This window comes from Canis lupus, chromosome 3 (genome assembly GCF_048164855.1).
Source record: "Canis lupus baileyi chromosome 3, mCanLup2.hap1, whole genome shotgun sequence".
NCBI lineage: Eukaryota > Metazoa > Chordata > Mammalia > Carnivora > Canidae > Canis > Canis lupus.
In genome coordinates, this window is record NC_132840.1 from 21851274 (window position 1) to 21865626 (window position 14353).

General features: G+C 58.6%; 1 protein-coding gene across 6 annotated transcripts in view; it reads left to right on the forward strand.

Annotated features, from left to right (window-relative positions):
- The window catches only part of GSE1 (Gse1 coiled-coil protein), a 413371-nt gene that overhangs the window by 300745 nt on the left and 98273 nt on the right, over positions 1-14353 (forward strand). Inside the window, exon 1 of one of the 6 annotated variants that reach the window (XM_072819503.1) lies at positions 4694-5480. The exons of the other annotated variants lie outside the window; for them this stretch is intronic. Within the exon in view, the coding sequence (XP_072675604.1) occupies positions 5444-5480 (37 nt within the window). The 5' untranslated portion in view covers positions 4694-5443. Of the gene's footprint in view, positions 1-4693; positions 5481-14353 lie in introns of those variants that run through there. 6 annotated transcript variants of the gene reach the window in all.

The following is a 14353-nucleotide window of genomic DNA, read 5'->3' on the forward strand; positions in this document are numbered from 1 at the left end:
CTGTGAAAAGTGCTTAGAACAGCAACTGGCACAGACTGAGCTCTCAGGAAACATCAGCTGGCATGATTATCCTAAAGAGGGAAGTGAGTGGAGGGGCAGACCCAAAGGGGCATCTCGGGTTAGCCACGCTCCCAGCATCCCCTCCGTTCCCTCTCCTGGGATCCCTGGGGAGGAAGGACCTCCAGAACACAGGATTGTGGCCTGGTGGCAGCAGGGCCTGGCCTAGGTGACCACCAGAGTGCCAGTGGGCACGCTGAGGCAGCAGGCCTTGGCGGCTGCTAGCGCCCCCACCCCGGCGCCCCTGCGCGCTGCGCTCTCCAGACCCCGGCTGCAGCCGCCGTCCTCAGCACGTGCGGGGAGGCTATTTTTACTGCATCCAGCTGACGCTCTTGGCCGGCTAGGCTGTCTCCGCACTGTGGCAGCGGCAGCCCCGCTAGGGGGAGTCTCAGGCCCCTCCATCTTGAAGGAGCAGCTGGGGAGGGGGCCCCTCGTGTCCTCAGAGTGGGTGTCTAGTGAGCTCCACGCAGCTTCCAGGGAAGCAGCTAGAGCCTGCTTTCCATTGGGAGATGAAGTGATGTTTTTTCTTTCCATCCTGCCCTGGGCATGGCCCAGAGCTGCCCTCTGACCCCCGGGCTGGCTTGCAGTGTGGACAGCGGTCTCTCAGGGAGGTGGGGGGCGACTTTGCCCTGTGGTGACCTTAACTGGAGGGCCACTGAAGGCTCAGCCTTCCCTGTTCTCTGCCTCTTTTCTAGAAATGCTTCCCCCCCACCACCACCAAGAGGTGAGCAGAGAGCGAGAGGGTTATGGCATGACCAGCCTCAGATAGAAGAGGGGGTGGTGGAGAGAGACATCCTGTCCTTGCACAGAATCCCGTCGAGGTGGCCTTCCCAGGAAGAGGGCTGCCCTTCTCGCCTGGGCCAGGTGTGGCCTAGGCTTGCCGAGTCCTTGTCACCTCCCGGCCAGGCCATCGCCACCCTCAGAGGTGGTGGGGTGGCTCCCCTGGGAATGAATGGCCATAGTGAGGCGTTCCAAAGACGCCAGCCAAGCCACAAGGGCCAGTGGGAAAGGGAAAATCCTTCCAGCTCATCGTTCAGCCACATTATGGCAAACAACCGAGCCATTCAGTGGAGAGTCAGCCCGCTAAGCAGGCCGCTTGGCACGGCGGGGGTGGCTTTCTATGTTTCAGCTCTTTTGGCTTCAGGTCAGGAACTGTGGTCTCATAGTGGATCTCCTCTTTCCCTCCCTTCCAGACGACCCTGTCACCAGGAAATGTCACCAACCTGCTCAGAGCTGCCTAGACCCCGGGCCAAAGGAGACTTAGGTATCACTTAGAATCTTAGTGCTCACCTTCTTCCTGAGGGAGTGGCCAAAAGCAATTAGGGGTTGGCCCGAGCACTTTGCGATAATTCAATGCAGGCATTCAGATGCTTATAGGGGGAGATGTTTGCCTTTGCCCGGGTAGCCGAGAGGCTGGTGCTGGCTCCCCAGCGTGGGGCCTCCTACCCCTTTTACTGCTCACCCCCCACGCGCAGATCAGGCGGGGAGCTCTCCTGGGCTCTGCTCTCTGCTCTTCCAGCTTCTCCCACCGTATTTCAGTCCTTCTGGGCCCCGGAGAGGCTGTCTCCAGGGGGTCCTGCACAGAAGCCAGGCCATTTAGAGCTGGAGACGAGAGACCCCTTTTGCCATCCCCAGGAGCTGGGAGCATTCTCCACAGGTGGCTCTCAGAAGGCAAGCTCCTTGCTGGCACCATCTTCCCCATTTTAGCAGGGGAAGGGGGGCACCTAACAGATTGGGGAACATCCCTCCCTCTGTACCCTGCCTGTGATTGGCCCATAATTACAGGTTTATTGCCTGTATAGCTATTGTGTAATGACATGTTTGCAAATTAATTTTTATGGCTCCTGCCATTAGCATATACAGTAGAGGAAGGTTTAGTATTAATTACTACTGTTGTTCATGTAATCCCGGAGAATTAAAAACCAATAAAAGAATGACAACAGAAACTGATAGTTTAGGGTCTTTTAAAAATAGTTTATTTTCCACCCCCTAGAGTAGGATCAGAGATCTTCCAAGCTTGTGAGGGACTCGGAGGTGGGGGGGAGTGGGCGGCAGCTCCCCCGGGCGAGCCCTCCCCCGCGCGCCCTGGTGCCCCCCACTCCCGGAGGGACGCAGATCATCGAGCGTGCGGGTGATAAGTGGATGATGAATGGGTGGGAGGCGAAGCTGGGGTCCAAGGCGCGCGGGGGGGCGCGGGGGGGGGCGCGGGCAGGTGCTGGACCCCGACCCCGCCGCGCCGGGGCCCTCGTCTCCCTTGGCCAGGCCCGCAGCGGCGGCGGGCGCGGGGGGAGGCGCGGGGAGCGCCGAGCGCACCGCCACGCAGCCCCGGAAACAAAGGGCCGCCGCCGCCGAGGGCCGGGCGCGACCTCCGGGGTCAGCGCGGGGCGGAGCGGCCAGATGCCGGCGGCCGGTTCCCTCCCGGTCAGCAGCCCGGGCGCCCTCCCCGGTGACCGCGCGCGCTCGGCCGCCCGCGGGGAGAGGCGCCGGGCGGGGCGCAGCGGGGGCCGGGGGCCTGGAAGATGCTCCTCGCACCCCCGGCGGCCCGGCGGGCGGAGAAGGCGGCCGCCTGCGCGCGGCACCCACCCAGCCGTTGGCGGCGGCGGGGAGGAGCGCCACCTCTCCCTCGGCTCCGAGCGCTCCGCCCAGCCCATTTACGATTCTCCCGGCGGGGTGGGCGTTGCGCGCCGGGAGGGGGGGGCGTGTGTAAGTGGCACCGAGGGGTCAGGAGGCACGCTCGGTGCCCCCACCTCCTCCAGTTTGCCCTCCGGAGCTCTCCTCTAGAGTATCATATTCCGGGAGTTCAATTGTCATCTGAAGCCGCGGCGTTTAGCAGGGACCCCGGGGGCTGCCGCCGGGGACCCCTGTTTTACGCAGTGGCTGGAAAGCCTTGGCAGGAACCCAAGCCCGGCGTGACCGCGGTGCCCCGCCCTGCGTACCTGCGGGCTCAAGTCTGTGCCTCAAACCAGGATGGTTTGTATGTGGGGTCAAAAGGTGACCCCTTAGTGTCACCAAGTCGCGATTCCGGCTCCTTGTGCCACCGAGGGGCCCTTCATAAGGTAAAAGGGCTTGAAAATAAATTGTCACACCGAGAGGCAGCTTTGCAGCGTGTGCTTAAGAGCGTGTGGGGGCGTGGGTAAATGGATCCTGTCTCTTTAAAATCGCTGGGCTGGACAATGAGCGCACAGGATGTGGTTTGGCGGCAGGGTTTTTTCCCCTTCGATTTGGGGAATTATCACATGGGGCCTTCTTGAGCTAGTGTGAAAGAGAGGCAGCGTGGGGAGGAGAGATACAGACTCCACACTCACTCACACACACTCTGTGCAGTTGATCGTTCTCTTAAACCAAATTAGCCAGGGCTCTCGTTACTATGGTGCAGCCGGGGCTTGCAGAATCCCAGTAATAGCATTTATTAGGTCTATTTGCCTGGAAGCATGCCTTCCCGGATCTGATAATGCACCAGTGCAGGGAGAGTGTGGAAGATGGTATCAAGCATTTGATTACACTTGCAACAGGGATTTTTTGCAGGGTGGGGTGCGGGGTGCGAGGACAAGAAAGGAGAGGAAGAAGCTGCTCGCCTTAGGAGCTCACCCGGGCTGGGCGGTGTGTGCGTTTCCGCAGTCCCGCGTGGGTTCACAAAAGGCTGGCCAGAGCCACCCCCCCCTCCCGCCCCCCTCGGGCACGGGTTGGGGCTTCTCCTCCTAGGCCCCGGCGGCGGGTGAACTCCGGCTCCCGCAGCTGTCAGCCGTGGGTGGGGAGGGCGGGCGGGCGGCCAGAGCGCGGAGTTGGGCAGCCGAGGGGGGCCCGGCGGCGCCCGCAGCCGCCCACTGTTTGCAAACGGCCCCGCTTTGGGGCAGAGCGGAGCGCCCCGCTGCCAGCAACAGCACCCTCCCCGCGTTTGGAGAGGGGAGGCCAGCTCTCTGCGCCCGGATCCCAGTCCGCACGGATCTGCTGCCCGGCTCGGCGGCCGCGCGGGGAGAAGCTCGCAAGTGAAACTATTATTATCGCTCTGCAAAGCATGGAGCTCTTGGAAGATGCCGCGTAGAGACGGAAGGAGCCGCCGCCGCCTGCAGCCGCCCGCCGCTGCGCCCCTACCCTTTCGCTTTCATTAGGGGAGACAAATCTGCTGTCAGGCAGCCAGCTTTCCAATTTACCGATAATGATTCTTGCATGAAAATTGATCGAGGGGCTCTCCACCGCCGTGCGCTCTCGCCTCCCCTCTCTCCTCCTGCTCCTTCTGCCCGGGCGCCTGAGCCCCCGCGAGTTCTTTCTCCTCCTTCCCCCACCCCTGCTCTCTGAGTCAGTGGTGGGACGCCGGCCCGGGGAGATAACAAAAAAAAAAAAAAAAAAAGAAAGAAAAAAGAAAAAGAAAAAGAAAAGAAAAAAAGAAAAAAGAAAAAGAGAAAAGGAAAGAAAAAGGTGGTGGTGGGGGGTGCTGGTGGCGAGAGGGGGAGGGGAGCCGGCTCCTCGGCCTGCTTTCTCCTGCCCGAGACTGTTTGCAATCGCTGCCTCTTTTATTTACGGGAAGAAATCTCCCCCTCGGTACTTCTTGGCTGTTTGGGTATTAATTTTCTCCTCTCCCCTCTCCCGCGCGCCCCCTCCTCCTCCCCCCACCCCGCCCCTCCTCACCCAGTAGCTAAGGGGAAACGAAAACAAAGCCGATTTCTCCTTGGCAACAAGAGATACCCCCTCCCGCCGCCCCCCCCCTTCCTTTTTCCTTCTGGTTCTGAACGTGAAACCCTGTTGGAAACAGGTCCCTTGACCCTCGCCCTTGACATTCAAATGGCTGAATGGAGGAGAGATTGCTACTCGCACGTCTTGGGGCTGCTTTTTTTTTTCCTCTCCTCTCTCTCTGTCTCTCCTTTTTTTCTTTCAAATGAGTAATCCCTGAAGATCTTAACCCCCCAATTTCATCACCCTCACCTCCCCCCTTTATTTTTCTCGCGCTCCTCTAGGCTCTCCCGCCTGCTTCCCTCCGCCGTGCGCCCCCCTCCTTTTTTTATTTGCATCTCAAGTCCAAAAGGCAGAAAATACACACGCGGCGAAGACACCGGGCAGCCGTGGAGGCTCCGGCCCGTCCTCAGTCGTCGGTCACCCCATTGTGGATCTGCCTGGGCCGAGGTGGCCGAAACTGCCCGGGCGCTGGCCCAAGGGAGAGCCTTTTCATCATCTTAGGGAGGGGAAAAAAAGGAAAAAAAAAAAAAAAGACATTTTTCTCCGTCGCTTTCGGGATCGCTCTTCTGTCTTTATTTTATTGTTTTGGACATTTTGGAGCGCCTTGGCTCGGACGGCGCTTTTTGTCTCGTTGCTGGGTTTTTAAAAAAAAAAAAAATTTTTTTTTTTCCCTTCTTCATCCCTCTCTGGCCACTATGGAATTCTAATTTGAATCATGTTTGGATTGAAGCCGCCTCTGTATTACTTACCAGGTAAGCGAGCCGCGCGCCTCCCCGGGTCCCGCGCGGCGCCGGCGCGTCCCGGACCCCCCACCCCAGCCGCCCCCGCCCCCACCCTCGCCCCCTCCCGGACCCGCAGCGGGGGTCGGGGCGGTGGGTCGGCCGAGCCCCCTAGGGCGGGCGCGCGCGCGGTCCGGCGGGCGGTGTGTGCGCTACGTGCGGCGGGGAGCGCCCACCCGGCCCGCCGCCCCGCCGCCCCCACCGCGCCGCCGCCGGGGGTTGCGCGTCTCGCTCCTTTTGTCTGCCCCGAGCCGGCTCCGCCGCGGCGGCGCAGCGAGCGGCCGGGGCGCGCCGCCTTCCAAGGTGAATTGAGCACCGGGTGTGAAGTTACTTTGCTGCAGGCCGCCCCGATCGGGTGGCAGGCGCCCCCCTCCCGCCCCCAGCCTGGGGCTTATTTTCCCCTGCCTCCGGCCAGCCCCTCGCGCCGTCTCCGCGCGAGCGTGGCGCGCCTGCCCCCCGCCCCCCTTCCTGCCCGGGTTTCCCTGGAAGGTTTTGTTCCTGCCGAGGTCGGAGGAGGGGGCCGGGGGAAGCTCCGGAGGGTGGTTGGCGTGGCTTCCTGTTCCCTAACCTTCCTGCGCGCTGACAGCCGCCTGCCGCGTAACTTTCTGTTTCGGGGCAAGTGGTGCTTGCAACCCGGAGTGGAGGGGCGGGGAGGGGGTGACAGCAGGAGGTTTGGGGAGCCCCTCTAGGGCTCACCTTATTTGGATTTTGAAACCTTAAAAACAATGACATATGACATGTAGGCTAAGGGGAAGCTGGGAGGCCAGGGGTGCCTGGCGAGGGGGGTGGGAGCCCGGGTGATCCCTGGGGCCTTCCCTGGCTGCCTGCTGTCACCCCCTTCCAGTGTCCTCGGGTCGGGAGTAACTGACAAGGCCTGCCCCGGGTGGGCCCCTGGCGCGCAGGTCAGGAAGGCAGGGCAGCCTGCGACCGCTGGTACTAGGAAGCAGCTGTTTGTCTTTTCCCTTCTTGCCTCTGAGAGTTTCATCGACCCTGGGAGTTCAAACAGTTCCTTTGGAAGTTGGGGGTCGCTGGATCTGGGGGAGGGGAGATGCGAGGTGCCCTAGGGAGGAGGGGAAGTTCCTGGGCTCCTACTGGGGCTTCTAAAATTCTGCAGAAAACGCTGCCCATGGAGGGTAATTTCTGCCCTGTTTTGTGGGGAAAGGTGCAGGTGGCTGGGTGTTAGGTTTGGGGTTTTTTTCACTGTACATACAGTTCAGTAGAAGCCCCTGTCACTTTGGCTGAGGTTCCCACAGAAGCCCGGGAGTCCCTGGGAGGAGTGGGGGGGGGGGGGGCGGGCAGGGAAGGAATGGCCTGGACAGGACCCAGCTCTGCTGGATCTGGCCGGTGCTGCCCCGAACGGGGCAGGGCAGGGGAGGAGGTGATCCCAGAGTCCAACAGACTTAAAAAAAAGAAGTAGGAAAGGCTAATGGGTTCCGGGTGAGATCTGTATACTCACTCTGAGTTTCTTTGTGGCTGGTTTAGGTCCCTAGCCCTTCCCCAGAAACTGACAACGTCTGCATTTCATGCTGGGTGTCTATACCACTTTTGTAGGAAGAGTATTTTTCAGGGTCTGGACTTTATTCTTGGTCTCTTTTCCCTTCACTGCCTGGAACGCAAATCCAGCGCTTCCCCTCCCTCTCCACTGCCCTTAAAGGATCTGATCCAAATTAGAACCAGGAACCCCCAATTTGCAGAAGGGTTGTGTTCTAACACAGGGATGCTGGGAGGAGGTGGCGCTCAGAGCCATCTCCCTCATAGGAAGATAGCAGAGAGCTGGGGAGATGCCCGGGGGCTCCTGGAACCCCAGCTGGAGCTGAGCATTCCCGCTGGAGCTGCTCCTTTGGGGGCCTCCCCCCTGCACCATGAGCTGCAGGAAAGCCAGCTCCTCTTATCTGCAGCGCCCCCCCCCCCCCCAGTGCTGAGCCTTCCCCTGTAGACACTCTGTACATGTTTGTAGCAAGAATGAATCTTCTTAAGTACAGGGCGTCTTAAAAGCACAGGTGTTTGTAATCTACACCCCACTTCACCTGCCATTGGGTGGCTGCTGGCACTTATTATTCATCAGGTGACCGGTTTTCTGTTTACACTGGGAGCCTCAGAAAGAAAAGGAGGAAGTGTCAGGCTAGGAAATTCGAAGCAATTAAGGAAAATCAGTCCTGGCTGGTGTTAAGCCCTCAGGGGCAGGAGGGTGAAGTCTGCAGGTCTGGACCCCAGGGGAGGTCAGGGCACAAGTCTTTCTCAGCCTGTGAAGGGAGGTTTGTCACCCGGTAGCATTCTCTCTCTCTCTTTTAGTTTTCTCTTTTTTAATTCTCCCACGAGGGTTTTGTACTTTATAATTTTGCTATTATAGGGTAGAAGCTAAACTGGGATAGCCACGGTCAAGTGGCTCTGCTTCCCTGGGCTTCCATTAACTCAGAGTAGTAAAGGTAATAGTAAAAGTGGTGGCCTAGTTCTCTTGACCACTGTCAGGCCCCCTTGGGAGTGCTTTGCTGGAATCGCTCCTGTAAATCTCAGTCCCACCTCTGAGAACGGTGCTGGTGGATGCCCATTTCACAGATAGGAAAGTGAGCCTCAGAGGAGGAGAAGCTAGTGATCTGACCGGAGTAGACGCTGCAGAGCTGGGATGTGAAACTGGCTGCTACCCACTGCATTGCTCCAGGAAGGGCGGAGGGCTGCATTCCCCCTTTAGAGCAGAGGTGGAGGCTTGCCTTGTGGAGACCTGACACCGGGGACCAGGTTCTGTCCCCGCAGCTACATCCCAGGGCAGTGTCTGTAACCTCGGGGAGCCAGGGCCCAGAACCTGCCTGCCCAGCACACCCCCCCCCCCCCCCCGAGGCAGTTCACAGACTGCTGCTCCTGTTGGACAGGTGACCGGCTGAGGCTGAGCAGCACAGGTTGGAGATTGTGCTCCACCTCTCCCAAGCCATGACCTTGGGCAGCTGACGAGCTCTCTGGGTGGGCCTCAACTTTATCATTTGTAAACTGGGATCTGTAATTGTATCTACCTCAGTAGCAGTGTGAGGCAGGGGTTGTGACCTGTGGTCCACCACCTGTGTTTGTAAATAAAGTTTTATTGGCACATGGCCACACCTGCTCTTTTATGTATGTCTGTGGCCACATCGGGGCTACAACAGCAATGTGAACTGTTGCAACAAGGCCGGCCAAGTCGAAAATACTCATGATCTGTCCCTTTATGGAGGACGTTTGCTGACATCTGGTGTAAGGGATTAAATGTGTCAATCTTTGCAGGGCACTGAGGACAGTGCCTGTAACAAAGTTAACACTTAGTAAGTGATAGCTACAATAAAAATTATTTTTTTCAAGTAAGCTCTACACCCAAACTATCCTGAGAGCAAGATCTCTACCGACTGAACCAGCTGGATGCGCCCCCCCAATTTATTATTTTTGAGGTGAAATTATTTGCAGAAAATCACAGGGCTCCTTAGTGAACTGGGACTTGAACATATGTCTTTGGACCTGAACCTGGACCCCATGGCACAGTATCTCACCTCTGCGTGCTCCTTCACTGGTGGGGGTGGGGATGGGGGTAGGGTTGGCATCCAGCAGAGGGGTGCTTCCTATGCCCAGAGAAGTAGGCGTGGGCATGTGGGAAGGGAGCTGGGGACTGGTGGCTGGGTAGGGTCTCTAATGCTTCTTGGAAAACTTCCCTTCTGGGTGCTTGTGCGCCCAGCTACTCCCTTTCCTGAACTCCACCAGGCTGAGAACTGCATGCTGGAAGGAACTGTGTGTTTCCTTCATGTCCTCCTGCTCAGCACCAGACCCTTACAACAGTAATATAAAAGGTGGTGGCAGCTTCTTCTTCCATGGTGCCCATTCAGTACTAGCTGTGCTATTCATTTAATCCCCTTTGCCAGCTAAGGAAACTGAGGCACAGAGCTCTCGTGGTCACACGGGCAGTAAGCGGCACAGCCAGGCTTTGACCGCAGGCAGTCCGGCTCCAGAGTCCCTGCTTAATAAATATTTGTTGAAGGAGAGTGAGGGAGGGAATTGGCCACTGGTGTTGTCGGTGGCGCCCTGCCGGGCCCCTTATCTTGTTCCTGGAGTTCACCGAGGGAGGACTCGGCAGCTGTCGGCTAACCCCACCCCAGCCCCGTGCTGAACTCTGGGTGACCCCGGCTGCCCCTCAGGATTTACTGTCCACTGCTGGGAAGGACACTCCAAACTCCAGTGAAGAAACTGAGGCCCAGAGAGGGTGGGGCTTGGCCCAGAGCCACACAGCCTGCTGGTAGGTTGCTGTCAGGGAATCTGGGTGTCCCTCCGCACATCTGCGTCGCCCCAGGCTGTGTCCCGAGGGTCAGCTGGCCCCGGACCCCTTCGCACAGCCCCTTAGACAGGCCTGGGAGAGATTGGGCTTCCTCCTGCCTGGAGCCCAGAGTGCCAAGCTGCCTGGATTTCGTTCCCCACCCAGACCACTGCCAGAAGGCCCCAGTGTGAGGCCGAGTGTGGCTCTTCACTTGGGCCCACCTGGGTTGAGGGAGGGGGCTGGAGGCGTGGGCAGGCCGCCAGCTGCGGCTCCCTGTCCTCAGGTGCCCCCGGGTGCCCACCCAGGGGGCACTCCTCAGCCTGGAGGGGCTCTGTCCGTGGGAGCCGCCTGGTCCTAAGCAAGCCCCTGGCTTTGGGGCGGGCTCTGGAACCACCCAAGTCCTGCTCCCAGGGATCTGAGTCAGATAAAAGGACAACATTGCTATTTCAGTTGTGATTGAGAAAGCTGCTTATTTACAGCTCAGAAACTCAGCGGGGACAGGCATTTGGGCTCCCATCTAGCACTTTCCAGGCAGTCACTAATTAATCTTCCGATACCCCTGAGAACTGGGGAGGGGCCGCCACATTTCCATCTGTCGGCTGGGAAAGCCAGGGGCCCTTTTGTCCCAGCTGTGGCCCAGCCCTTCTCCGAGGGGCCTGGGTTGGTTCCCACCCCCCTGCTCAATTTGGTTCTCATTAAGATTTTTTTCTTGCTTAAATGAGTTGTTTTTACTCCATGGGTGGGAATCTGATAGAGCCCCACTGGAAACTCTCCTGCTTCTTATCTCCTTGACTCTAGGAGTCAGGAAAAGTTTCCTTTATTCTCTCAGAGCAAACAGGCATTATGATACCTGGATTCCTGCCCTAGGATAGAGCAGGAGGCTTCTCTTCCTTCTGTTCAGGAGGCAGGGGAAGGCTAGAAGGGCAGCTGGCCAGGGCCACCCAGCCTCCCAGAGACAGAGCCAGCAGTGGGATGGAGTATCTGGACTTGGGCTTCTGTTCCCAATCCAGTGCCCTATGGCCCCTGTCCCTCTTCCCCCTGGCTGCAGACATGTGTGAAGGGCATGACCCCTCGTGTGTCCTCCTCCCTGGTGGCAAGTGCGGATGGGCCTTGCAGTCATCTGGTCCAGCCTGGCATCTTGCAGCTAAGAAAACAAGCCCTCAGGAGCCCTTGCAGGACCTGCAGACTTGTAACTCTCCTGAGCCTTTTGGTGAACGTTGGGTTGGTAGATGGGGGCATCTTCGTTTACAAGGGTACGTGCTAGTGTGATCTACTTCGAGATGGGGGTGGGGGGAATATCAGGCTTCTATAACCCTTAAAGTAGTCTTTCCTGAAAGGCAGCAGAACCCTCATCTTTGGGGTTCTCAGCAAAGCACTTCCTCATCCATATTTGGAATTGTCTTTCCTTGGTGGTCTAGCTACACAATCAGCTGAAATTTTGCAGCCACGGGGTGGGGAGGTGGGGGGAGCACATTAGAAGGGAAAAGGGAATTTGGGGGTGAGGGAATAAAAATAGATGCCGTGCTTTTTTGTGTGTTTTTAAGAGCTCCATATAGATTTAAAGTCCTTTTGTTAATTTAGGAACATAAAACCGTGTGATGTATAGCTTGGTTTGCTCGTAAAATTACTAAGTGTGGCATATTTAGAGCTGTGAAAGCTTGGGGTAAAAGGGAAAAAAATCAGTGAGACTTTTTTTACAAGTCTTTAGGGGAAAATGCGTTTTTCCGGCTTTTTCCCACTGATGCCAGGCCCTCCGCAGCTCCCTCTCGGGTTTGGTGGTTACCCTCCGCCCAGATCGCAGCCGTGCTGGAAGCTGAGTGATGCTGGTGGGGGCTGGCTGGGTTTAAGACAGGCCCAGATCTGCACCCCCCAGAGCCGGAGCCCACCCAGTCCCGGAAGGCCCTCGGCCTCGGCCTCGAAAGATCCGAGGCTGCCCTGTCTTCCTCCTGCAAAGAGACAGGAAGCGCCCTCTGACCAGGCCTGGACCGCCGCCCAGTGGGCATTTGGCCACTTGCTTAATGGCCTGCGGGGTTGGGAAGTCACGGAACATTGGACTTGGAAGGGACCTCGGCGGTCAGATGGCCCAAGCCCTCCCTTCTCTCCGCCTGGGGGTCTCCTCGGGGGTCCTGTTCTTGATACTACCTTGCCACTCTGGGTTGTTAGAAGGTTGCTGTTTGTGCAGAACACACAGTGTGCGCGTTTGACCCAGTTCTGCCCTCTGGAGACCCAGAACAGATCTCTCCCCTTCTAGAATCTCCCTCTCCCCCAGCTAGACAAGGCCTGCCCCCCCCCGCCCACCCCCACCCCCACCCAGGGTGCCAGGCCCTGTGCCGTGTTGAGGTATATAGGTAGGCAGGAGCGGCAAAGGGCTTCTGTGTCTTATCTCCCAGTTGCTTCAGGAACCAACAGGGAGTGAGATGAACACGGCCGGAATCTCCTGGGATCACCCCGATGGAGGAAATCCAGGAAGGCTCCTTGGGTGAGGCAGCATTGGAGGCGGGCCTTGGAAGTGAGGAACACAGAGGGAGTGAGGCTGAGTGGAAGGAGGCTGATACGGCGAGGAAGGATGAACAAGAATAGGGAAGCTGCTCTTAAAATACTCAGCATGTTCAGTGCACTTCAGGCAGGCTGAGAGCTGCACGCTGGGCCGTTCCTGCCGTGGTGGTGGCAGACGCGCGGGTTGAAAAATCCAGGGGGACAAATGCTGGTGTGTGCAGAATTTTCTGGGAGTGCAGGGGAGGCAACTATTGGGATTAAGGTGGGAGTGGAGTCAGTGTCTGAGGCCACAGGGAGGAGGGGACATTGGAGCTGGCCTTTCTACTCAGGGGGCAAACCCACCCACCCACTGGAGAGGGAAGGCCAGCACTCCTACCCTGCTTCTCAGCAATGCCATCTAGTGGTGGGGCTCTGAAGCCTGTGCATCCCTTAAAGAACAGTGGGGACCTTCCTGGGTGGTGTCCAGTGCAGCCCCTTCCAGAATGAGGGTCCCGGACCCAACGCGTGGAGAGGAGTGAGGAGGCAGGAGGGAGACTGAGGCAGGAGAGGCTTCATCGGCCGCCGGCAACTGTGGCTCTGACCCTGGAGGCCGGACAGATGCATTAGGACCAGCTCTTGCCTTCAGAGTGGGGGCAGGGCAGACAGGGCCAGCTGGTGCAAGCAGAGCTGACCCTGGCAGGGGGCTGGGCTGCACCCCCGCCCCCTGGGAGTCGGGGGACTCCCAGGAAGGATAGTTTCAGAGGGAGGGGACAGCTCCGTGAGGACAGATAGAGCCGCATGGTAGGAAATGACCCCCTTGGGTGTTGGAACCACATTTTGGAGGGTCTTGAGGGCATAAGGCCAGCAACATGTGAACTTGATTCTGTTAAGTTGTGGGGCTGAGGGTGGTGGTTCCAGGGCTTTCAAGCAGCCGAGTTCTTTCTGTTGGTTCGGTATGTGTTTACAACATGCCAGGCACTGGCCCAGGCACGTGGAGATGCAGCCGAGAACCCCCAAGGACTGTGCTCTCCTGGAGTGCCGATCCTGGCCATGAACACATTGTGCTGTGTCTCGTGATGCAGGCTCTGGGGTAAAGGGGAGCAGGAGAAGGGAAGGGGGTAGCCTGTGTGGGTGGAGGCTACTTTCTCCAAGTGGCCAGAAAGGGAGGTATTAACACCGGGTAAAAGCTGAGGGGCAAGGGCCCAGGCAAAGGATGATGCACGTGCAAAGGCCCTGGGGCCCCAAGGATATGCATGTGGCACAGGGCACACACGCTGGGGAGCAGGGTAGACGCGAGAAGAGAGATGACAGGACTTGGCCTTCAGCACCCCTCTGGCTACAGGGCTTAGGTAGATTCCAGGCGGTCAGGGGGCAGCGGGGAGACCAGCGTGGAGGGACTGCCATGGCCCCAGGCGAGAGACAGGTGGCAGGCTAGACTGTGTTGGCAGTGTGGAGGCGCTGAGAGGTGGGGGAGAGTCTGGAGGTGGAGACAGATTGGATGGCGGCACGCCTTGGGCCCATCTGTTCTGGGAAGATGGCTCCAACAGCCTCCTTGTGGAGGCGGACAGTCAGCAGAGGCTTTCCTTAGAGTGCTGGGGTCCTGCAGGAGGGGGGCAGGCTGGGGGGCCTCTGAGCATAGGGTCTGCAAGCAGAGGCCAAAGTATAGAGAGTGGAGGCTGAGCTGAGCTGAGACTGTGGCGGTTCTCGAAGTGGGGTTCCCAGGCCAGCAGCATCGGTACCACCTGGGAGCTATTAGAGGAGCCGGTTCTCGGGGACACCCCCCCTCCCTGCCGCCCTGAGGCCTACTGAGGCAGAAACTCTGTGGTGGGGTCTAGCAGCCTGTGTGTTCACGAACCCTCCAGGGGATTCTCCTGCTTGCTCAAGCGTGAGCACAGGCCTGACACTTGTCCTGATTAGGGAAACCGAGCTGGGTGACAGAGTCCCCGGGTAGTTTGAGAATGGGGTTGTAATTTCCTTGGAGGAGAGTCCTGGGTGAGTAAAAGCAGGGAAGGCTGGGGAGAGGCCTGTAGACAAATCCGGAGGGAGGGGTAGCCTGTCTTTTGGGGTTGCTTCCTGTAGGAGGTGAGTATTGACCTGGAGCTGAGGC